The sequence below is a fragment of the Ochotona curzoniae genome, unplaced genomic scaffold (assembly GCF_017591425.1).
Source record: "Ochotona curzoniae isolate NIBS_2020 unplaced genomic scaffold, NIBS_Ocur_1.0 scaffold_2453, whole genome shotgun sequence".
NCBI classification, from domain to species: Eukaryota; Metazoa; Chordata; class Mammalia; order Lagomorpha; family Ochotonidae; genus Ochotona; species Ochotona curzoniae.
This window is the reverse complement of record NW_024467094.1, coordinates 21,760,971-21,786,116: the sequence shown is the minus strand read 5'-3', so window position 1 is coordinate 21,786,116 and position 25,146 is coordinate 21,760,971. Positions and strand designations below refer to the sequence as shown.

The window sequence follows — 25,146 nt, the reverse complement described above, 5'->3', positions numbered from 1 at the left end:
GACCAAGTGCTTGGGTCATCATCTAGTGCCTTCCCAGGGCACCAGCATTCGCAGGGCACATTGGATTGGAAGACAGCTGAGACCCAAACTGGCACTTCAGTTTGAGTTTGCAGGCAGCAGCTTAACTAGCTGTGCCACAACGCCTGCCCCAGAATATTACTGAAACTAGGTTATGGGTAATTTGTGCCACAATTCACTGATGTCTTGCATAAATATGTACATTTTCATAATAAAAATTATTATATGAAAAATTGATTTAAATGAGCGGCAGCAATGAAAATATCTGAGTTTATCTTCCAAGTATCAAGAATCTTATCAACTTAAGAAATTTTGAAATAGAAAATAGCTCATTTTCTGAACTGCATTTTAAAATTAGTCTTTTCTTATGGAAAGCAATTTACCAAAACACAAATATGTCATAACATAGAAATGAAAATGTAAAGTGAGTTGAACTAGAATTGGAAAATCACATCAACCAATGAACAAATTCCACAAGCAAAAATTCAGGCCCAGATTTGTAGAATATTCCAGATATTCAAAGAGAAAATCACTCCTCCATCACTTCCCAGATGTTTGCAAAGTAGCAAACAGCAGGGAATATGTCTGAATTTCTAAGATCAACATTACATTGATGACACAGCTGGATCAGGATATGAAAAAGGAAAAGAAAAACATGTTCTATAAAAAGATACACAAATATTTTAAACAAACACTGGTAGGCTATGAAAACAAGAGATGAGTAACAGATAAGATGCAAACAGGATATGCAAAATGGCTAACATTTCAAAATTAATCATGAAAATAATTTTTAGGGGAGCAAATACAAAAAAAATCAGAGATCAATGTTATAAAGCTTTTTAAATAAAATTCAGCTCATAAAAATGAATAGGATAATAGCAAATAGCAATTCCTTATTATAATTAAAATAGACAACAATGAATCTGTAATCACCAGCATTACTAACATGTAAAATAAAGTTTTTCCCTGGGAGTGAACCTGGATCAACTTCCTCCTCACACTTTTGTGTCTTAAAACTTTGTGCTGGACATGAAATTGGGAAAAATACACAAAGTAACATGCACAGTCATTAACTTTTAAGTAACAGAACTGTCATGTATAACTAATGACCCTGTCATTTATAGAAATAATCCAACACAATGGAAAACCAAACAAACTGATGAGAGAATGGAGCAAGATTTCTGGGTTGAAGATCAACATAAATAACCAAGTTACTTTACACTAGTAAGAAAACGATATTGACCACGATTAACATACAAACTATAAACCAGGAAATGAACATCAGTACGAAATGAGATGGGAAAACTTTATACCATACATACTTTAAAATACCCTTCAGTTCTATATTTTAAAAAGCAAATGTCCTAACAGGAAATAAATGTTCTATTAAAAACATTTTAATAGAACATTCTATATCTTTAAGAGAGCCAGATTAACCACAAATAGGTTTCGTTTTTGAACCATAGAAAGCTGAGGTTGAAGAGCAATCGACTGGCCAAACCTGAAAGGGGCTCAAGTCCCTTGGAGGAGAGGAGACCTGGGCAGTGGCCTCGCCGGGGCAGCTGCACGCGGCCGTATACCAGCACAGCGGTGTCAGTGGTGACTGGGGAAGGTGGTTGGACAGCAACACTGGGGAACCCTGGGCGCCCGGAGACAGTGGCAGAGCCTGCACTTGTGCGCAGGTCACTGTGGCAGAAGCAGCGGAGAGGCACTGGGGGAAGTCACTGCAGCGTAAGCCTGGCAACTGGGAAGAAACCCCCAGGGAGCAAGTCCCAGGGGAGGAAGTACCACTGGGTCTACACACAGCTGGGAAGGGGCAAGTGAATGAAGCAGGTGACTCCAGTAGCATCCCACGGGGACACAGCCTAGGACTGATGGCTAACCTGCCAGCATCCCAAGCACACAGAGACCTCTGCAGCACAGCCCAAAGCCAATGCAAAACTCGGTCAGGTGACACCGTGATCCGGCAGACCCCCTTCCAATAAGAAACAGAGCTCTCTAAGAGCAAGAAACCCCTGAGCTTAATCCTAACAAGGGCAAACCTTGAGCCACGCACAGCTCTTCATTAGAATCACTCAGTTGTTATAGTAGGGTCAAAGCAGCAGATGTGCCCATTTTCAGGCATAAAGATTATTAACCAAAGAGAATATCTAACCGTTCTTCTCAAGATGGATCACTTCTCATGTCTATTCACATAATAGAGGTATAAAGGAGGAAATGATAAAATCACACAACAATGTCCCTCATGAATATGCAAAACTCCTGAGCAAAATGTTAACACATCAAACACCACCACACATTTACAAAACGACTGTAATGAAAACCAGAGCATCTGGATCCCCAGTTCAAGTGCCTGGGTTCCAGTCTTGGCTCCACTGCTGGCTCCACCTTGAGGCTGCCACTGGAGGCAGCAGCTAATGGCTGAAGGATTGGGGTTCCTTCCACCCAGCTAGGAGATCCAGACTGAGTTCCAGCTCCCAGCTTTGGCCTGGACAAGTTCCAGATGTTGCAGGCCAGAAATTTGAAAATTAAAAACCACTACCTAGAATTCTGGTATGTTGCTGGTGAAACTGCAAAATGGCAGTGCCACTTGCCACAACTTTGGTGGCACCTCATAAAGTGAAGCATATGCTTACCACGGGATTCAGGGCAGTGTGTCTGACACCAACCATCCAGAGTTAGGGGAAAGTAGGCAGCTGCAGGGTGAAGTCTTCCACAAGAATGCTCTCTTCTCAGACACAGCTATACGTTCACAGATTGCTAGCTGGCTACAAATTTGGGGGCTTCTCACTATCCACTTAGCTCAGAGCCCAGGAAAAAGCACTCCGGTTAGCTCTACAGTTCTGTGAAACAAGGACAGAAATGCAAACCAGCTGATGCCGTGATACAATGTGAAGGCTCAGAGGGTCGCACACAGCAAGGGTCTCACACTCAGGACACTGACTTAAGGCGTCACAAGAGTCCTGCTGACCATGGCCATGGCTAGGTCATCGGCATGGAGGCTGACAGCTGGCAGTGGCCACCAGCCCACTCTGGTGTCAAACTCAGCATAAATGAACACTCCTGTCACTTGGACACTAGAGGCTACTTCTCTGTAACAGAGACACAGATCAGCCAGTAAGTTGCTCCATACCCAAACAGTAAGTGCCCAGCAGAATAAAAGTTTAGGGTTATACTCCAACATGCACACAAAGGTTTATAAGATCTATAAAAAAGTAATCCAAATGATCTTTAATGAGTAGACGAATCAACCACAGTGCATCCATATGATGGAATACTACACAGCAAAAAACAGAACAAAACAAAAAGCCACTCTACCTATCATGGATGAAACAAAACTACATTCTACTATGCACCAGGCTACGTGGTATGGATTGCATTCATGATTGTCAGTAACAGGGAAAAATAAAGTGGCAACCAGAATCTGGGGGGCATTGAGGCACAAGGGAACTCTGGGGGGGAGGGGTGACAAAAATGTCCTGTGCAGTGTGGTGTTAGCAGACACTTGACATCTGTCAAAACCCACACAACTATACACCAGAAAGACTGCATTTTAATGTATGTAAATTTAAGAATCAAGCAGGATGTGTGGGGGTGGACAGAATGCAGACTTAACAGATGAATCTGGATTATGTGATTACAAATAAATTACATAATTGCAATAAAGAAGACAGAAAAGAAGGGAACTAATGTATTTTTGAATATAAAGACCTAAATCACTTCAAGACAGTGTCTCAACATGAGAACAAAAAGTAAGACAAAGACACTATTCTACATGGTACATTTCTCACAGGTCAGCCATTCTAAGATCCTTGGTTTTTATATTCAGGTTAAATAAATAAAATATTGCAATTAATGAAAGCCAGGTTTCTGTTATTAGAAAAAGCATTAGAGTTGGGCCCAGCACATTGGCTCAATTGGCTAACTCTGCCTTGTGCACGCTGGAATCCCATATGAACACTGGTTTGTCTCGGCTGCTCCACTTCCCATCCAGCTCCCTGCTTGTGGCCTGGGAAAGCAGTCGAGGACGGCCCGGGGCTTTGGGACCCTGCACCCATGTGAGAGACCTGGAAGAAGCTCCTGGCTCCTGGCTTCGGGCGCCGGTTCTAATCCCGACAGCTCCACTTCCCATCCAGCTCCCTGCTTGTGGCCTGGGAGGGTTAGTCGAGGACGGCCAAAGCCTTGGGACCCTACACCCTTGTGGGAGACCAAAGAAGTTCTTGGCTCCTGGCTTTGGATCGGCGCAGCACTGGCTGTTGCGCTCACTTGGGGAGTGAATCATCGGACGGAAGATGATCTTCTCTGTCTCTCCTCTCTGTATATCTGACTTTGTAATGAAAATAAATCTTAAAAAAAAAAGAAAAGGAGCCACATCAAGGAGTGCGAGTTTGGGGGGAATCCCAAATAAAGATAAAAGGGGCAATGGTTCTTCAGAAGTGCCTGACTCTCTGGGTAGGGAAAATAAAAGGTACGCCTGGAGCGCCTTTGCTGTCTGAAGGCAAAGTGTAAGTAAACCAGCCATCAAGAATGGGATTTAGCAAAAGGCCAAAAGAACAAACTTGCAAATTTCTAATGACTACAGTCACCTCAGATCAGATGCAAGGCTTCAGGTAAATCTGGTAATAAGTAGGAAAATAAATATAAAGGAGGAACAACTTTTCCTTACATGATAAAAGGAATCTGTTTAAGAAATCAGGGAACTAAAAAACTATGGTGAAGTCATTGCAGTGCGCGTGGGCACTGTGGTGCAATGGGTTCAGCAGCCAACTGAGACACGGGCGTTCCATGACACACTAGCAGTGCAGACGTGGCTCTACTATGTCAGAGCTGGCATTCCTGCACAAGCGCCGGGAGAGGCAGCTGAGCATGGCCCAAGTGCGTGGGCTTCTGCCACACACCTGGAAAACCCAGATGGGGTTCTGGGCTCCTGGCTTTGGCTTGGCCCTCGGGAATGAACCAGTGGATGACCTATGAAAAATCTTTTAAAAAGTTTTATTTATCTGAGAGGCAGAGTGACAGAGATCCCCCATCTGCTGGTTCATTCCTCAAATGCCAGTAAAAGCCAGGGCTGCATCAGGCTAAAACTCCATCCAGGTCTTTCCTGGGGTGGATGGCATGATGCAAGCACATGTGCCACCATCTGCCACCTCGACAAGGGCATTAGCAGGAAGCTGGATTGAAAATGGAGCAGACTGGACTCAAACTAGCTCTCTGGCATGGATGCTGGCAACTCTGATATCAAGTGATGGCCAGATACTATATAATACTTGGGGCCAGGCCTAAGGAAAACTGAGCAATTTTCTGCGAATGAACTTGACAAAACGAAATACTGAAGCAAGATATTAATCTAAAGACTAACAGGAACCATGTCCTTCAGCAGAAGTAAAATGGTCGGAAAGAAAAAGTGAGGACTCAAAGAACACGTCTCTCAGCGCCCTTGCTCCTTCCGACCCTCCCCACACGTTACGAGTCCAGCCACGGCGGGCGCTCTGGGAAAGCTGCGCGTCCTTGGCACCGCCGGGCGACTGGGCAGACTTGATACAAAAGATGCCCAGACACCAGAAGAGGAATTCATTTTCCTCATACTTGGCTACTCAAAGTCAGCAAGTCCAAATTAAAAGCGGTCATCCTTAACGCAGTCTTTGGATCTCTAAGGCTTATTATGATTCCAAGATGACTGGGAGAAAGGCTTTGTGGAGGCGTCATCCCTCACCACACAACAAAAAGACTCCAATGTTTGATATTGCCATGCTGTCCAACAGCACAGTCACAAGACTGGAACAAGAGGTTTCTGGTCCCATTGTTAATAAATTGCAGAGGCATATTTTCTCAAGTTCATTTTTATTAACAAAAAGGGCAAACTATTTTGAACAAAATAAACGAGTCACAGCATTCGGCATGACGTTAGATACGGAAAAGTGAACACTGCTCATGCAGTAAGACATGAGGAGCACGATGTCTCTCACGGGCATTCAGTTATTCATGGTCTCCCAGGAGCCTCCCGGTCCCATTCTCAGTGTAATTTTCGCCATCTTACAGCAGCTCAAACACAAATGCAGGGGCACAATGGCAATGTTTGGCAATTATTTCCAACCAGTTATGAGCACAGAGGAAAGCTTTGTATCACAGTTTCACTGTGCACAATATGTGAATCTAAATGCAACGACACCCAAGTCAACAATCAACTAATGAAAACAAAGAGGGGTTTAAAATATTTGTTGTACTGCACTTAAACAAGAGGCAGAAATAAATGAAATCAGTGATTTCAAATGATCTTACATGACTCCACATGACCAGGGACATGACCAATCCATATTAAGTTATTTAAAATTACATTTGCAAAAGTCAAACCAGAGAAACATGAAAGTGCGCTTGCACTTGAACGAGCAAGAAAAATAAATTAAAATTTTACTCTGTCAACATATTCCCAAGAGTAAACTGAGGCTAGTGTTACTTCAGTTATTCATCGAAAGTGTCTACAGGTACCTAGTCACAAGTAATGTTCCTATTTACTACCCTACATGTACTAATGAAACCATCAACCATAATTAAAGCCCATTAAATACATTTACAGACAACTGAGCATCCAGCCGAAGCCAGCAGTGAGGCGGGAGGTCGAGCCCATGCCTGGCCTCAAGTCCACAGGGGGCACAGCCGACAGACTGCTTTGTGTGAGGGTCCTCACCTGCTAACTGGGGGCGACTGTGCTGTGTCAGTGCAGGGCCGTGGCACCTGCTCCCGGGGAACTACTGTGTCACACTAGCAGTGAGCTACTGTAACGGCTGCCGCGTTACTTTGTGGGGGAGATGACAAACCATGAGACCAGCTCTGCCTGTCTCACTGAGGACAGACTGGAACACAATGACAGCACAGCTTGGGGTCAACTAGTGAGCAAGGCAGTTCTGTTGATTTAACAATTACCTTCCATTGTTTTCATCAGTATTGAAGCTGAGCACTTCAGGATCTATTTGTTCACCATCAGGAAAACTGGAATGTGTACCTACGAGAAAATGAAAAGATTAAAAACAAAAAAAAAGGTTTACACTTAAAAGCAGGTAACAGAACAGAGGAGCGTGGGCTTCCCTAAGCATGTTCCCCAAGTGACACAGGCTGGGCTGGGAGCAGATCTGTGCCACTGCGGATGTGTGATGGGAGCCAGGTGTCAGCCAACACCAAGGGAACACAAAGGAAAAAACACAAGATATGTAACAGACACCCAGAGGGTCAAGATGAAGGGCTGTCTGGCTCTTCCTGCTTGGGAACACTGCCTGGCAGCTGCAGAAGGAACAACCAATGATGGCGCACACACCCAGGACGTAGGCCTGCAGCCTGCAGTGTACTGTACAACGCACAGCGCTCAGCATCACATGCTCAAAATCCGGACGATTCCTTCGGAGGCAGAGGGAATGACAGGTGCGCTGACACAGATCAGCACGTGCTTACCTCTCCCCTGAAAAAGATGCCAATGCCAGGAAAATACGTAAGTGAGAAAGCTGACAGTGTCTGTCAGTCCAGAATTCCTAGAGACACCTGGGGTCTCTGGGCTGACCTTACAGTATGCCCCTCATTGTTTAATCTGCATTTTAGAAGGCAGAGTGGTGATGGCTCCTTCACAGAGCACAAGGCTGCCCAGAAAAACCAAAGTTTATGAAATCTTAATAAAAGAAGGTGAAAACAATACAAAAACATAGGATGCAATTTCATTTAGGTAAAAGGAATACAAACAAAAATCGAAGAAAACAAGATAAAATACCAATGCTGAGTTTCTCTTGATGAGTCTCACCCTAGCACACATTTTTAGATGGAAAGGGGAGAAAAAAAAAAACCTGATTCCATGACCTGCATGGGCTTCTAAGAGAACATTATTTTTGTAAAAATATCTGAAAAGCAAAAACGTGTGAAACCTCTCCAGGCGTGGTGAGAATTTTTATAACGGGTCAGACAGAAAAGACCTGGGTACCACGCACAGCCTCCCCCCCAGGCCACACAAAGCAGAGTGACCCGGCGTCTCCAGCCAGCAGGCAGCACTGCACGGTGTCTCGCCCAGCTCTGATGAGGACTGTCACACTGACAGCAATGGCACAGGGGCTGAAGCTGCAGCGAAGCAGCTCAAGCAGCAGCAGCGGAGATGGCGTTATGAAACCCGTGAGAGGGGACACCGCGTGTCGCACCTTCATCCGGGGGCTGGGCCATGAAAGAGTCCTTGAACCCGCCCAGGCTGGTGTGTTCATCCTGCTCCTCGTTCTCAGTGTCACATTCAATGTCACTGTCACTGCTCATTCCTGGCGGGAGAGAAGGGGAGAACGCGCTTCAATGAGAAAGCAGCATCAGCAGGAAGAGGACGCCTCACCTGTGCTGAGAGGCCTACCGCTCTGCACGCGGGATGCCAACATTCCGCACACCAAGCACCAAATAAAGCTGCAAGCAGCCACGCAAACCTCACTTCAGTTCTTTAGAGCAGTGGTTTCATTTTTGTTTCAAATTTTAAAAAATTTTCCTTTCCATAGTAGCACGAAAGTGTTAAGCCAAAACTCAGTTGATTTTCTTTCCCTCAAATCCAACTGTTTTGTTTTTTCCCCCAATCTTAGGAATGACCAGGAATTCCTAATTCCTAATTCACTGTAGTCAGGCCACATAATAAACATAAACATCCAGTATATGTGTATGGATGGATGAAAAAAAATTTTTAAAGAGTTATTTATTTATTGGAAAGTCAGATATACAGAGAGGAGGAGAGACAGAGAGGAAGCTCTTCCGTCCAACGATTCACCCCAAATGAGCGCAACGGCCAGTGCACTGCCAACCCGAACCAGGTGAATTCTTCCTCTTCTGTTTCCAAGAAAGGTTTAGGTAATACAGGTCGTCTCTTCAATATTTACAAGACATAGGCTGGGTACATGGGAATTTCTGAAATCTTTTTCTATTTTAGCAAAGGAAAAATATAAGTAAAATCCTTTCCTATGCTAAAGTAATTTCCACTTATAACAGCTATTTCTGCCATGCACTACCTCCCCCTTGTGGCCACTCACTGTTCCTGCACACACACCACATGGAACTAACTTCTGGTACAATTCACCCCAAGACCTGGCCACCTCGCCCCGCCAGGATTTATTTATTTGAGAAAAAAAGGGACAGAAGGAGTGACAGGAAGAGTGAGCAATCTGTCTTCCACTCAGTAGTTCATTCCCAAAATGGCTTCAACAGTCAGGCTGAAATGGAGCCAGTAATCCCATCCAGGGCTCCCTTGGGGGGCAGAGGACCAAGAACTTGAGCAGCCTTCTGCTACCTTTCCAAGCGCATTAGCAGGAAGCTGGGTTGCAAGGAGATTTGTCAGGACCCTGCACCTATCTGGGAGACCTGGAGGAGGTTTTTGGCTTCTGGCAAAGGCTCCTGGCTTCGGATTGGCACAGCACCAGCCGTTGCACTTACTTGGGGAGTGAATCATCAGACAGAAGATCTTCCTCTCTGTCTCTTCTCCTCTCTGTATATCTGGCTTTGTAATAAAAATAAATTTAAAAAAGAAAGTGAAAATAACAGAGAAAGAGACAGAGAGATCTTCAATCTATTGGTTCACTCCCCAGATGGCCACCATGGTCAGAGCTGGGCTGGTCTGAAGCTGGGAGCAAGGAGTTTTCTCTGGGCCTCCCATGTAGGTGCAAGGGCCAGCCTCCACTGCCTTCCTGGGTCATCATAGGGAGCTGGATCAGGAATGGAGCGACCAGGACACAAATCAGTGTCTGTATGAGATGCTGACGCCGCAGGCTAAGGACTGGCCCCCAGTGACCTCATTTTTAAAAAAGATTTATTTACTTGAGAGAGAGAGAAAAAGAAAAAACTAGGGCTCCTCCCCAAAGCATCCTAATCCTATTACACAGCTCACTAGACCTGGATTCCTCCTAGAGTGGCCACTGGCAAGACCCTAAGAGGCCTAAGAAGGCTTTTCCTGGGCACAGGCATGGCAGAGGGATCTATGCTACCCTATCTGGCACTGACTTTTGTGCAGTAAGAAACTGGCCTCATAGATGGAATTCCATAGTCTACCAACTGGGATGGGAAAAAGCCAAGCTTTCCAACATCACACTGTTAAACAGGAATCTCAGTAGAGGGTTATGGCAATGGTTCCAGTTAGTAAGGAAAAGCACCGTTTATGATAGGCATGTATACGGAAACAGTTATATTTTATTGATGCTTAAGCGTAATTCAAAACATTTCCCAGCCAGAAGCAAGACTGCTAAACATGTCGACGTCTTTAAGTTTCTGCAGAATCTTCTCTTCAAGAGAGGCAGTTAAGACACTATGGGGATGACTACATCCCCTCTCACGGTGCCCGGGTTCCAGCCTCAGCTCCACTCACAGCTGGCACTAACGAGCACCCCAGGAAGCCACAGGGCACAGCCCAGGAACTGCCTGGGTACTGCCGTCCCCGCCGAGCACACAGGAGACCTGACTGAGTCGCGGGCTCCTGGGCCAGCCCTGGCTGCTGATGTCCGGGCAGGGAGCCAGTGCATGGGGGATCTCTGTCTCTCTAAATGTCAGGAAACACGTCTGGTTGGACCATCTGAGAGAGGCTGCTGGTGGTGGTTACCACGGCACCCAGGAGGCAAGAGCTGAGGTTCCTGTGCAAGTGCTGAGCGCAATTGTCCTGCAGTGAGGAACTACACAGTCCCAAACATAAATGGCACTGAAATAAAAAAACTCCGAACCAGATACTATTGCTGTTTCACCAAAATACTGTATGAAAAGAAAAATGAGCCTATAATTATAGCACATGGTGGACAATCTGAGCCATCATAATTTGTAACCAGAATGTATTAACAAATCATGAATCCCTACAGGATTTCTATAAAGATCACCAATCACAACAGAATTCTTTCTTAATGTTTTAACAATCAATACATTACTTTAAAATTCTTGTGTACTCCATGTCCTCTATGGAAATAATGATGCCAACTCTGAAACCTAACATGCAAACTGGTGTTAACTGAAAAACCTAAAACTGCCCCCGCCACGGCCTCCTAGCACAGCAGAGGTGCGCGCTGGCAGCTGTACCACAACTCATCAATCCCTGAAGCTGAAATGAGTGCAGAGGAAGGAGCGAGAAGAGGAAAAACATAGACCCAATGCCAGCTATCATTAACACAGCCAGCATTCTTCCCTGCTTAGCACATGAAGGACACAAAAAGGACAACACACAGAGCTTGTTTCAAGTACCTTCTGTCATCCAAATTAGGCAACATACTTTCAGGTATGGAACAAAGAACTTGATACAATGTGGACAACAGACCAGAAGGTAACACAGTAAGTTGGCAGAGCCAAGAGCTCCACTGTAGATTTTAAACATGACTGAAGGTGAGCACCTGGCACACTGGTTAAGATGCTGGATGGATACATGGCATGTCACAGTGCCCAGGGTTCAGGTCCCCCTTCTGTTCCTGACTGCAGCTTTCGGCTCATGTGCACTCCAGGAAGCGAGAGGTGATGGCTCAATATCTCATCCCTGCCACCGATGTGAGAAACCCAGAATGAGTTCCTGCTTGCCAGTTCAGCTTGGCCCAGATCCAGCTGTTGCAGACATCTGGAGAGCGACTCAATGGATGGGAGATAGCCCCCCCCTTTTTATCCATGTCTTTCTCTTGCTACCTCTCAATTAAAAACAAAAAATAAACACAACCATGACAACAGTGTTGAGCCACAGTGGCTAGGCTGCTGCCTGGGCCACTCACTCCTCAACCTGGAGTGCTGCTTTGAGTACTCGCTGTTCTGCCTCTGACCCAACTCGTTGACACCACATCTGGGATATGGGTGTGTTAGTCTAGGCACCCGCAGGGGGACCTGGATGGAGCTCCCAGCTCCGGTTTTGACCTGGACCAGCCCTGGTTGTTTAACTTTAATTCAGTGGACCAATAACGCTACAGCATTGGTCACACATCAATCTTGGATTAAATTAATGGAACACTCATTCCTCTGCTGAATCCAGTATACAACTAGAGTTTTTCTGGTCACCAGTTAAGACCTTCCTGTAAGGACAGGAAGAGATCTTGCCTATACTGGTTCACTCCCCAAATGGCCTAAAATTCTAGACTGGGCTAGAATACAGCCAGTAGGCAGCTTTTTCCAGGTCTCCCACATGAATGCACTGCCCTAGCTCTTGTGCCATCCCCCAGTGCTTCCCCAGGCACATTAGCAGGGAGCCGGACTGGAAGTGGAGCAGTTGGGACTTGAATCGTTACTCATGTAGAATGCCGTCTTTTTCTCAGGCAACAGATTAACACACAAAACCATGGCACCAGCTCCCACTGTGGCTATTTAGGCTATTTGAGAAGGGAATCAGCAGATGGAAGATAGATTATTACCACTCTTGATCACTCAGCCTTTTAAAAAAGAAGTAAGTTTGGAAGAAACAAATGGAAAACTAACAAATGGAAAACTCCTGTAAGAAGAGCAGAACAATCTGTTCACATTAATCAAGACTGATTTTAAAGACAAAGACTTAAGTGTTTTAGGGAATATCTTCCTTATAAACTGAACATACCTAATTCATCTTGCATATCTAACAAAAATTCAACAGCTGGCACATTTTTCTCTACGTGGCTTATTATTACTGATTGAACATTTTATCTGTAGGTCTCTTCTCCCTCTAAATGCTTTCTGGATCAGTGCCATGGCTTAGAAGGCTAAGCCTCAGTCTATGCTACCAGCATCTCACATGGGTGTCAGTTTGTGTCCCAGCTGCAACACTCCTGATCTAGCTCCTTGCTTATGGTCTGGGAAAGCAGCAAAAAATGATCCTAATCTAATCTTTAGGCCCCTGTACTCAAGTGGGAGACCTCAAGAAGCTTCTGGCTTCAGAAAAGCTCAACTCTGCAGAATGAACCAGCAGATGGAAAATTCTTTTTTTCTCTCCCCCTGCCCCTCTCTCTGTAACTCTGCTGTTCAAGTAAAAAAACAAACTTGATGTAATGGAGACCAGAGTACCAGAATTCAAAGAAAACCAACAAAATGCATCTCTACTACTAAATAAAAGTAGATCCCCAATGAAACTTCCAAATACACCTAGATAACAAAATATTAAACTTTCTGCCATCACCTAAACAAACAGTGTCATGACCCACACAAAGAGCAGACTACACCTGATAGATTGTTTTACTACAAAACACAGGGGACGAGATGAGGAAGAGAAGGGTTTCAGGGAAGAGAGAGGTAGGAAGCCCAGTGCCTACAAAATAGTAAAATGGAAAATAAGAATAAAAACAAAAAGTATCATTTTACGTAGTAAATAAGCCATTCTGCCTTTCATTGGGTTTAATGTCCTAGAAACTAAACTTCAGCAGCACACATTGAATGGCCTGTTCAATTACATATGTCAGATTGCAAACCGCAAATATCAGTGACACTTTAAACTGGGATTCCCTGCCCCTGCCACATCAGAAAACAAAACAAAAAACCCAGCATGCTTCCAGCCTCGCATCTGAGCCCGCCCTGACCCTTGCTTACCGTCCTCCGCGGCAGCGGTGGCTCCTTCAGGGAGCACGGGCTGCAGCTCCTCAGTTTCAGAGCTGGCTTCCAAATCCGGCACCTGCAGGCCTTCCAAACAGCCTCCTTTGGCATTAGCCCTAAAGGAAAAAAAATACAAATCGATATTTTCATAGAACCAGTAATTGACACGGAAAACTATTTGCTTCTTATCCTGAACATGAATATCAAGTCAAATAGGGTATATGCTCTGGTGATTAACACAAGATTTCAAATTTTGCTATTTTTATTATTTTTTAATTTGTATTAATTTTCATTTTATTTGAAAGGAAGACACACAGATGATGTCTCCCAGCCACTAGCCAGCTCCCCAGATGCACGCAACAGCAGGTGCGAGGCTGGACCAGGAGCCTGCACTTGTCAGGGTCTCCCAAGTGCGTGGGGAGATTCAGGTACTGGAGCCATCACATGGTGCTGCCCAGGGTGTGTGCTGGCAGGAAGCCAGACCACAAGCAGAGAAGAACCAGCAGTCCAATACGGGGTATAGGTATAATAAGTGGCCTCTTAACCCACTGTGCCAAACTGTGGATCCCAAGATGCATGGACAAAACAAGGCATTTATTTCTAGAGATTCGTCTGTCATTTCTTTGAAATTTGTAGCTACCACAGGCGTAGGAAAGACACAGGATAGAGCTTTCCCATCAGCTGGGTCACTCCCCAGCGGGCCTCGCTCTCCATGGCTGAGTTGGGCCAAGCCAGCTGGGCAGGGGTCCAAACCCTTGGGCCACCTTCCAGTGCTTTTCCAGGCCATGAGGAGGGAACTGGATAGAAAGAAGGTGGTGCAGCCCCTATGGGATCCTGGCATCATAGACAGCAACCTTATCCGATATGCCGCAACACCAGCCCCGCATTTTTTGTATTTAAAAAGCTACATATCCATATCACTTAAATATACATAAAACCTGGGCCTAGTGTTACAGTGTAGTAGTTAAAGTCCTCACCTTGAATGTGTCAGGATCCCATATGGTCGCCGGTTCTAATCCCCGCGGCCCCGCTTCCCATCCAGCTCCCTGTTTGTGGCCTGGGAAAGTAGTAGAGGATGGGCCAAAGCCTTGGAACCCTGCACCCACGTGGAAGACCCGGAGGAAGTTCCTGGCTGCTGGCTTTGGATCAGCACAGCTCTGGCTGTTGCAGCCACTTGGGGAGTGAATCATCGGATGGAAGATATTCCTCTCTGTCTCTCCTCCTCTCTGTATATCTGCCTTTCCAATAAAAATAAATAAAATCTTTAAAAATAATGGAAAAAAAATACAGAAAACTTAAGCAGACATAGCATACATAAAAAAATTAAGGAACAAAAGAAAAATATAAAAGAGGAATTAAAAAAAAGAGTAAAAAAAAAAAATTAAAGAACAGCAGGGAATGTGTGTGGGCTGGGACTTGGAAAACTAACCAGACGGGAGAGAAAGATGGGTGAATTCTCACTGTCCCTCCCCCACTTCGCTTTCACTCAGCATTAATATTTAAACTTTTTGCTTATAATGCTTTAAATCAGGCAGAGAGAGAGGAAAAGAAAACACCACCACCACCACTACCACATGAACAAGACTATACCCATATGAACCAGGCTGGAAGACAAAACTCACTGTAAACTGAAGACTATAGCTAACAGTTGCAGATATTTGTATGGAACTTTATGTACTGGAAAAATACTAAACATTTTTAAATGTATGTCCACATATATTTAATCTGTATGGCTGAAGGCTGATACAAATACATGTATAATACATAATGTGCAAAAGTTGGCAGCAGTTTAACTTCAAAGAAGTGTTTATATATCAAGCTAATGAGAAATACAAGATCATCTGCAGGGATTTTAACAACTTCATACTGCTCAAAGTTGAGTGAAGCCAAAAATTAAACTAGTAGTTGCCCTTTTAAATTTGGTAACGACCCAGGTCTTCAAAGCTACATAAAATCAAGTTTAAGGAATGCTCATATTTTTCTCAACTCAGAATGCTTTTCAAAGGCTCCAAAGCAGAACAACTCAGTAGCCATAAAATGGATTAGCACAGACACTGGTTTGTCACAGTGCTAACACGCTGCCTAGGACACCCATACAGGAGTGGCTGTGTTCAAGCTCGGCTCGGCTTTCAGTTCCAGCTGCCTGCCAATGCAGGCTTGACGGCTGCAGCAGTGGAGTGCCAGCCACCTGCGTGGCAGACTCGCTGAGTCCCAGGCCTCCGGCTTCAGCCCTAGCTACTGCAGGCATGTGGGGAGTGAGCCTATGGCTGGAACGTCTCCCCAAATGCTTGCAGCACAAAGTACTGAGCCAGGGTGAAGATCCAAGCGAGGAACTCAGTTTCCAGGTCTCCCATGCGAGTGGCAGGAAGAAGGGTCCTGAGTCGTCAGGACCAGCAACAGCAGGAAGCTGAACTGGAAGAGGATCCAGGCTTCTCCCAAACAGGGCAGGATGCAGGTGTCTGTCCTGCTGTCCTCTATGTCCTCTCTTTGTTCTAGCACTACTCATCCAACTAAAAAACCCGACAGCAGCAACAAAAGAAACATCTATGATATATTAAAGTGACATCTTAATGCAATTCATCAACATTCTGCCTGCTAAACAATAGAGAGAGATCGATTTCGTTTATTAGTATGGAGACAAAGTTTCAAGCAAAGCTGTCAGTTGTTAGCTCATCACATGAACAAAAGAAAGAGATTTACCCCAAAGCAGCCATTTTCCTCCTCTTCTCTACCATAGGTAGGCCATTGAACACGGCGACCACGACAGCACGGGAATCCAGGGCTTTGCACTGCCGTTCTTCTGCCTTGGGCAGAATGTCGCTGATAACACCGTGTGTCAAGGTGCGGGGAGAGCTGTGCCTGCTCCCACACTGCGAGCTGCCCGGGGCGCCTGCGAGGGAGAGGAGGACGGTCAGAAAGCAGACAACCACACACAGGGTCCTCTAAGTGAGATCAGTGTCAGGCTACATCCCTTCTAAACTCAATCAGGGCTCACAGTGGTTACTTCAAAACCAACTTGAAAACGAACCGTTCCGATGCCACCTATTGAAAATTAGAGTCACAACACTCAGTCTAACGGGCTCACTCATTTCTTACGGTACTGTGAGACCAAAAGTCCTGCAAGCTACACTTTCACATTTGTGGTGCCTTTCAGTGTCTAAAGCTGCACAACGTCACATAAATCTCCAGTGAAAGAAATCTACCAACCGAACCTACATCCCGAAGTGTCGTCGTTCCCCCCCCGCCCCATGTACCTTCAGAGAGAGCCTGGCCATCTCCCTTGGAACGGCAGCTCTCCCCAGCATCCACTGCTCTCCGAAGCGACAGACTGCCTGCAATACTAGACCGAGCTAGCTTAGGTGAATTACTCTTCTTACTTGCGGCTGCAAAGACATTGAAAAATACTCGTGAATATGACCAAATGGCAGGAAGCGCAGCCAGAGAAAGGGTCACTCCAACCACGCACACAAGCTGCTTGTCTACTGTGTCACAAATAAACAGGAACGTTCTATGGGCGCCACCGGCTTTAAGACAAATGCATTCCTCTTTCGCTGCTAGTGGAACGCAAAATCATATATAAATGCCATAACAACAACAACAACAAAAAATCACACCAACGTTAGTGCAATTAAATTATAAAAAATTAAAAACCTCCGGGGGAGGGTGCTGCTGAGCCCCGGGTCCCCTCCATGCCTCCAGTATCAGGGTGCCCTGCTCTGAGGCTCAGCTCCAGCTGGACTCGGGATCAGGTGGGTAATGACCAAGCCTAAAGGAATTACTTTCTTCTTTTTAAGATCTTATTTCATTTGAAAGTTACAGAGAGAAGGAGAAAGAGAGAGCGAGAAAACCCTTCTATGTGTTGGTTCTTTGCCCAAATGGTCAGAATGGACTATTTGGAATGGAAGCTGAGCTTCCTCCGGGACTCCCACGTGGGTGCAGGGCTCACAGTCTTGCCCCGGAAAGCATCCTCCACTGTTTTCCCAGGCCAAAAGCTCAAAGCTTGATCCAAAATGGAGCAGCTGGACCTTGAGATGCAGGCACTCCAGGCTGAGGCTTAGCCAACGAGCCCATGACACTTTCATACCACCCACAGAGGATACGGGGACTGAGTTCATGTCCTTGGCTTCAGCCTGGCCCAGGCCCAGCTGAGGTAGGCATTTAGACAGTAACTGCAGGCAGCCCTCTTGCCTCTGAAATAGATACACAAACATATACACACACGTGCACCCATTAATACAGCAAACACTTGGAAACTGTAAAGCATTACTGTATTAAAGAGAAATCAATTAGATTTCTTTTCTGTGTGTATGAAATTAGACAAATAGAAATTATAATTATAGTCCCTCAAATGAAAAGTATTTGTGGTCAAAGCAGTAATAATAAGAAAATCTAAACCCTTAACATTAATGAATTAGGGTTTGGTGCTATGGTACAGTAAACTAAGCTTCCACCAACAGTGCTGGTATCCCATATGGTACCAGTACAAGTCCCATATATTCCACTTCCGATCCAGCTCCCTACTTATGGCTTGGGAAAGTAGTGGATGGTCCAAAGTCTTGGGCTCCCATGTTGGGGGGACCTGGACCCAAGGTGTGATGACTGCGCCAAGAAGAAGCGGGACACAGAGGAGGCAGAGGCAAGTGACCCGATGCACATTCTGTCCAACTATTCTAGGCACTTACACACTAAAGCTGTTGCAGGGCAGGCAGGCAAGTTACACATCAGTTAAACAGCACACAAGCCCCTGTAAAGATAGGTCCCAAGGCATCTGGGCAGCAATCACCACGCTTTAGGCAACAGCATAGCATAAGTTACAGGAACCGATAGCAGTAAACAGATTAACAGGGGAAGAAACATAATAAAACTCTGTACTCAGACACGCTGAGCCACAGACACTCCAACAGGAAGGCAGGAATGTGAGGCACCTAATGCCCCGTCACCTTGGCCAGGGAGGTGGCTGTGGTCCCAGCAGGAAGCCTGCCTCCTGGCAGCACTCTCAGTCGGCTGAGAATGTATGAGACTTGGGCACCCAGGGGGCCAGTTCAGGGGGCATTTATCCCCACACACAACAAGCAATGAAATACATGAGTGCACTCCACAATTAGAAGTCTCAGATATTTAATTTTAAGAACTACTCAGAGCAAATTTATATCAATAAATTTAACATCTAATAAAACAAACAATTTCTTGTAAAACTAATTATGGAAACTGACATAAGTAATAGGAGAAACAAGAGACCAATAAACAGCAATTAAAAAGCCTGGTAAACTTCTATCCCTTAATGAGCTACTAAACGGTTCTATAATTGAGCTTCATTATACTAAAAGCCTAATAAAATCTAACAAAGTGAAAAAACAAAGCAGATAACATGTTAAAACAATTTCACAGCACAGAAAAGCACAAAAAGCTTCTGAATTTAGCCTTTTTTTTAAAAAAAAAAATCTAATTTATGTTTATTGGAAAGTTTGAATTACAGAGAGGAGAGACAAAGATCTTCCAACTACTAGTTCATTCCCCAAGTGGCTGAAACGGCTGGAGCTGAACCAATCCAAAGCCAGGAGCTTGTTTTAGGTCTCCCACACAGGTGCAGGGTCCCAAGGCTTTGGGCCGTCCTCTAGTGCTTTGCCAGGCTACAAGCAGGGAGCTGGATGAGAAGCGGGGCCGCGGGGATATGAACCAGCACCCAAACCGATCCTGGTGTGTGCCAGGCAGATTTTAGCCACTAGGCTATTACGCCAGGCCCCAAATTTATTCTTTGCAACTGGCATGAATTTCGAACTCAAATGAGTAAGGACAGTGTAATTAAACTACAGTGATTTCAGTTATTGGCCACATGTCAGGGATACCAAGTAAAATATTAAGAAACTGAATACAGCAGCAAATATTAAGATAATCACAGACCAAAACTAAGTAGCATAGGGCCCCGTGCGGAAGCCTAGCAGCTAAAGTTCTTAGCCTGCACACACCAGGATCCCATATGGGCACTGATTCGTATCCCAGTGGCCCCACTTCCCATCCAGCTCCCTGCTTGTGGCCTGGGAAAGCAGTCAAGGACGGCCCAGAGCCTTAGGACCCTGCACCTGCATGGGAGACCCAGAAGATGATCCTGGCTCCTGGCTTTGGATCAGTTCAGCTCCAGCTGTTCAGGCCGCTTGGGGAATGAGTCAATGGACAGAAGATCCTCTCTCTCTCTTTCCTCCTCTCTATATATTTAACTTTCCAATAAAAAGATAAAACTAATCTTTAAATAAAAGAAGAAAAGTATAACAAAAAACTATGTAGTTCACCATAATGCAGGTTATTAAGATAATAAATGAAAATAGTATCATTAATGTCAAAAAAGCATTTTATCTAATTCTATGCAACTTTGGGCTCAGTGTAAAAAAAACACCATTTGAGGCTTGGTAATTAAGAGGCTTGCATCCCAAACAGGTCCCTGCTTTGACTCCCACTCCAGCTCCCGCCTCCAGCTCCTGCTCACACACTCTGGAAGGTGGAATGGGAACTGTGGCACAACACGTTAAACTAATACTTTGTCCACATCCCATACCAGTTCAAGTCCACTTCCAATTCAGCTTTCTAACTCTGCAGCTGAGACCTGAACGGTGACTGATGGTGCAAGTGTCTGAACCACTGCCACGCACACGGGAAGCTCAGCCGCAGTTCCTGGCTTCTGGATGCGGCCTGGCCCGCTGTGGGTATCGCAGCATTCCGGGAAGTGAACCAGCAGATGGGAAATCTGTGTCTCTTCCACTCTCCAATTCTGCCTTTCAAACAAACCTTTTTTTTTTTTTTAGATTTTATTTTTATTGCGAAGTCAGATATACAGAAAGGAGAAGAGAAAGAGAGGAATATCTTCCGTCCAACTGATTCACTCCCCAAGTGAGCACAACAGTCGGTGCTGCGCTGATCAAAAGCCAGAAGCCAGGATCTTCTTCTGGGTCTCCCACGTGGGTGCAGGGAACCCAGTGCATTCAAGGTGAGGACTTTAGCTGCTAGGCTACTGCGCTGGGCCCTCAAATAACCTTTTATAAAAGGAAACCTGCTGCTCCAGCTCGAAGTTCTCTTGTCAATTTAAAAAATGGCAAGCAAGCTTGTCAGAATATTATTAACTATAAAATTATAGCAGCTGAGAAAAAGTGTGGGTATGATAAAGAACACAACAAATGCCGAGCTAAACAATACCAAACAGCAGTGTGTATGTGCTGCACGTGCTGCGCATTGGCGGTTGTTGGCTGCGTGGGCCGACATGGCGGGCCTCCTCAAGAAGACTGCTGTAGTGAAAAGTATGGTGAAAATTAAATCAGATGTTACAAAATTGCAAGATCAACTTCAGGGTAGCCAAGTAGAAGGACTGATTCTTAGGGCTTAAAATGAACTAAGTCTCTGGGCCCGGTGCAGTAGGCTAGTGCTTAAAGTCCTCCCCTTTCATGCACTGGGAAACCATATGGGCAGTGGTTCTAATCCCGGCGGCTCCTCTTCCCATCCAGCTCCCTGCCTGTGGCCTGGGAAAGCAGTCGAGGACAGCCCAAAGCCTTGGGACCCTGTACCCGTGTGGGATACCCAGAAGAAGCTCCTGGCTTCAGATGGCTCAACTCTAGCTGTTGTGCCCACTTGGAGAGTGAAAAAGCAGATGGAAAATCTTTCTCTCTGTCTCTCCTCCTCTCTCTATATATCTGACTTTGCAATAAAAATAAATTTTTTAAAAATGAACTAAGTCTGGCAAGAAAAATGATGCAGTGGGAACCATGGAAGCCATTACTGGAAGAACCTCCAGCTAACCACTGAAAATGGTCAATATAATCATTATGTCATTTTGATAGGTTGCTACAAAACAAATGTGATGTCATGTTAGCTTTTTCAAAAATTGTGTATTGGCAATTTCATTTGGTTCAGTTTATAGGAATGAGTTCGAAAACCAGCATTGGGTCAGTCTAAATGCAGGAGCCTGGAGCTTCTTGCAATTCTCCCATGAGGGCGCAGGGCCCAAGGAGGTGGTCCATCCCCTGTTGCTTTTGCAGGCATCAGCACAGAGCTAGACAAGACGTGGAACAGCTGGGACATGAACCAGCACCCATATGGAATACTGTCACTACAAGTGGATTAGCCTGCTGTGTCACCTTGCCAGCCCCTTTTTGTCAGAACTTTTAGCTAAGAGCTGTGCATCTGTAAGTTGTCTCCATTGAGACTCCCTCCATACATGAACCTACTCAGCCCAAGGTTTAAATAACATCTGCTTCTTTGATTCCCAACCTTCTATTTCTAGCTCTGATCTCTGAGCTTTACGGAGTCTATGACATCTCACCGGAGTATCTTACAATCATCCCAAATTGAAACAAGAATGCCAGCCTTCTGATGTGGGTGGTGGGGTACGGCTGGTTAAACTGGCACTTAGGATATCTGCACCTCATACAGAGGAGCTTGGTTCAAACTCCAGCTACTCTGCTTTTAATCCAGCTTCCTGCTAAGGCACACCCTGGGAGGCCAGCGACGATGGTGCAGGCACCTGGATCCCCTACTACCACACACCCCCACACACACTGGGGGAGTGAAGTCCTAGATGGAGTCTCTCAACTGTTCCGCAAGCAGTAAAAACAACAAGAATCTCAGGAAAAAACAAGAATCTATAAAAATTAGGCAGAAATTCTAAAATTAAAAATTCCTGACTTCCAGCTATTACCTCCTCTCAAACCACACTAACTGCTTATTTCATTTCCCTCTAGGTAAATGACACCATCAGTCACCAAGTTCTTAAGACAAAACTTGAATACCATCAGTGGGTTTTCTCTTTCCCTAAAACTACCGAGCCTTTTCCCAGCTAGCACCGTGAGGTGGGCTGGTCTAAAGCTTCCACTGTGTGTAATGAACTAATTTCCCTCCTGCGCACTAGAATAGGACTGGTTTGGTACCAACCTTGGCAGAACTAAGAAAGACAAGCCTTTGTCAAGGAAGGCGACTGGCCAAGGGCAAGGCCATCTACCTACTGCCTCGACCCGAGGACGCCGCACCACGTTCACACAGGCCACTGTAATGCTCTAGGGTCAGTCTCACAGCTCCAGTTCTCAACCCTTCTCAGATACTTCTCCACACAAAACAGTCACTTTCGCAAGGAGCAAATCGGGTAATAGACAACCCTCTGATGTTTACTCTCTGTGGACTTCCTCCTTAAATAAGAATTAAACTCAAGCCTCTTACTGAGATCTCACAAGGTCTTTCAATCCTGCATGGGGGTTTAAAAAAAACAAGGCAACAAGCACTTCTACTCTTAACTCGCTGGAATAGAGATGTCTAAATGCAGTTATCCTGAAAATAACTTGTCTTCAAGTTTCCTGTTACATGTAAAAAAAAAAAAATGATATTAACACAAACTTGTTCACTTACAGTTCTGTACGTAGCAGCTGGCCACCGACGACTTCGCCAAGAGCTCCATTCCCAAGCCTTGCAATCTGCTTGAGGTTGCAGGCCCACACGCAGCCAGGGCTGCCTGGTCCGCGCAAAGAAGGTTTGTCTGCACATCTCCAGAAGCAGCAGCGTTTTTTATTTCTGAAAGTGTGTTCTTTACATCAGTTTTCATACACCGAACTTCAGCCATTTGCGTTTTGAGTCTTTTCAGCATCTTTAAGTCAGATGGCACTCGCCACATTGCTTGCTGCTGCTTCCTTTGGTCTTTATCTTTTCGAGAATATGACGCTTAAGAAAGAAAAGAGACAAATTATTATTAATATAAATGTTAATATTCATGAAAATATTTTATGCAAAGGGTATTACAAATACAGTGTGAACAATAAGCTGACATAGAAGGCATCAGCGTGACCTCCACTAGTGGGGCAGGTGACCAAAATGCCCATGGGACACACACCCCTACAGCAGTGCTTGCGTTTTGAGTCCTGGCTTCCAATTCCGATTTTTCACCTGAAAGGCATCACGGGAACGGCTCAAGCAGTCGGGTGCCTGCCATGCGAGCGAGAGACTCTGGCTAAGTTTCCAGCTCTTTCTGTGTGCATATCTGCCTGCCTGTCCGTCCACCTCTCTGCCTTTCAAAGAAATTTATGACAGGTTCATTAATGAGAACAAAGACATGAGTGTCCTCATTTTATTTTATGGTTTGGTTCTAAACTGTCTTCTAGGCCTTCCGTGTTTCATCAGTGCATCCAACTCAGAAAAGTTAAAACTCAACATCACTACTTTCTTCTTCTGACTTTCTCCCTGACTCCATTTGTTACCATTAGCATTTTAATTGCCTGGATTGGAAACACAGTCATGTCATTTACAGGTTTTCAATAAGATAAGCCAAGTTACATAACTACCCACAAACTGAAAACTGGTATCCGTTAGGCCTTTACAAACAACATGGGCTGAAGAGTCCACAAACATGGTTGAAGAGTCTACCAATCTGAGTACCAAATTTTCAAGAATTGTACCTTCAAAAAATGCCTCTAAATATAACATTTCTGTATTAAAGCAAAATTTGCTATAGAGACAGATCAGGTTATAACACATGAAATATTCCAATGAAAATTGAAGCACTCCTTTAGAGAGCCATGGGAGAAAAGGAAAGGATCACACTGCTACTACTGTACCTGCAGGCTGTAAAAGCGAGGCAGGTGGGCGAGGCTGTAAGCCCCACAAATTTTCCATGCTGCTCCGGTCCTTAAGGTCCAACAAATGTATTAAAATTAGGGGATCAATATCCAATAAACTATTGGTAGCAGCAGAGCATAAATGTGCTCTTCGTGACATTCTGCTACTGGCACCCATGTAGCCATGGCTACCACCTGCAAAAGAAACAGAAATGTAATGGATGGCATGCATTTGCATACATTTTACGTATACTATTCGAATGATTGCTTCCACAAGCAATCTGTCTCTAAGAGTTCATGTTCATCTATGATGGACTATGTTAATCAGTGGATTCTTCAAGGACCTCATAGTGCTTGGAGTGGCAAGACTGGCAGTGATTCATAACTGTTGAAATATCAAAACCACTTGAGCAAGAACCTCAGAGCATACCCTATATCCGGGACCTGGGGAGGGTGGGAAATTGGGTGGGCCTTCTCCCTTAATACCCCCTTTAAACATGAAGGAAACAACATGGAAAAATGGTAGCCTTACCAAAAAATTAATTAATTAATTAATTAATTAAGAGGTGTGCGGCCACCCAGGAACTGAGCAGCAGTCTCAATGGCACAGACTGCTCGGGGCTAACCATCAGCAACATCCGTGGAGTTAACACATAACAAGTGTGCACAATGCACCAAACTGGGGGATGAGATGTGAAGGTGAGCAAAGGTGAAGACAGACCCCTTCATTATCCACTGGTCTTAGATGAAAGATCACAAATTCCCCCAGTTGACAGTTTCCAAACCACTAGACATTACAAGAGCAATCTCTTCCAGGTCTCTGGACCAAAACATGCGTAGGTCATTATGCCTTAGCAGATGTTTTTGCAGTTTGATTAAACATTGGAGTATAACTTACAGGTTTTTAGCTTATTTGTTAATGAATGTAGTACAGTATTACACATTTCTACTGGACTAAGCTTCAGTTAGGAAAGCATCTGATTTTTCTCTAGTACCTAGAGAAATACATCACAAATATGAGATTCAGATAATTCAGGGTTTAAATTGGCCT

General features: G+C 44.9%; 1 protein-coding gene across 11 annotated transcripts in view; it reads right to left on the bottom strand.

Moving 5' to 3' along the window:
• TRIM37 (tripartite motif containing 37) overlaps positions 1-25,146 on the bottom strand; it is a 79,803-nt gene that overhangs the window by 3,524 nt on the left and 51,133 nt on the right. For 3 of the 11 annotated variants that reach the window (XM_041000305.1, XM_041000308.1, XM_041000310.1), the window contains 7 exons: positions 24,096-24,290; positions 22,897-23,205; positions 16,770-16,898; positions 16,216-16,405; positions 13,513-13,631; positions 8,190-8,300; positions 5,394-7,018 (listed from right to left, as the gene is read on the bottom strand). In XM_041000305.1, the coding sequence (XP_040856239.1) occupies positions 6,936-7,018; positions 8,190-8,300; positions 13,513-13,631; positions 16,216-16,405; positions 16,770-16,898; positions 22,897-23,205; positions 24,096-24,290 (1,136 nt within the window). In that variant the 3' untranslated portion in view covers positions 5,394-6,935. Of the gene's footprint in view, positions 1-5,390; positions 7,019-8,189; positions 8,327-13,502; positions 13,632-16,215; positions 16,406-16,769; positions 16,899-22,892; positions 23,206-24,095; positions 24,291-25,146 lie in introns of those variants that run through there. The other 8 variants (XM_041000306.1, XM_041000314.1, XM_041000309.1 and 5 more) reach the window with 8 other exon arrangements.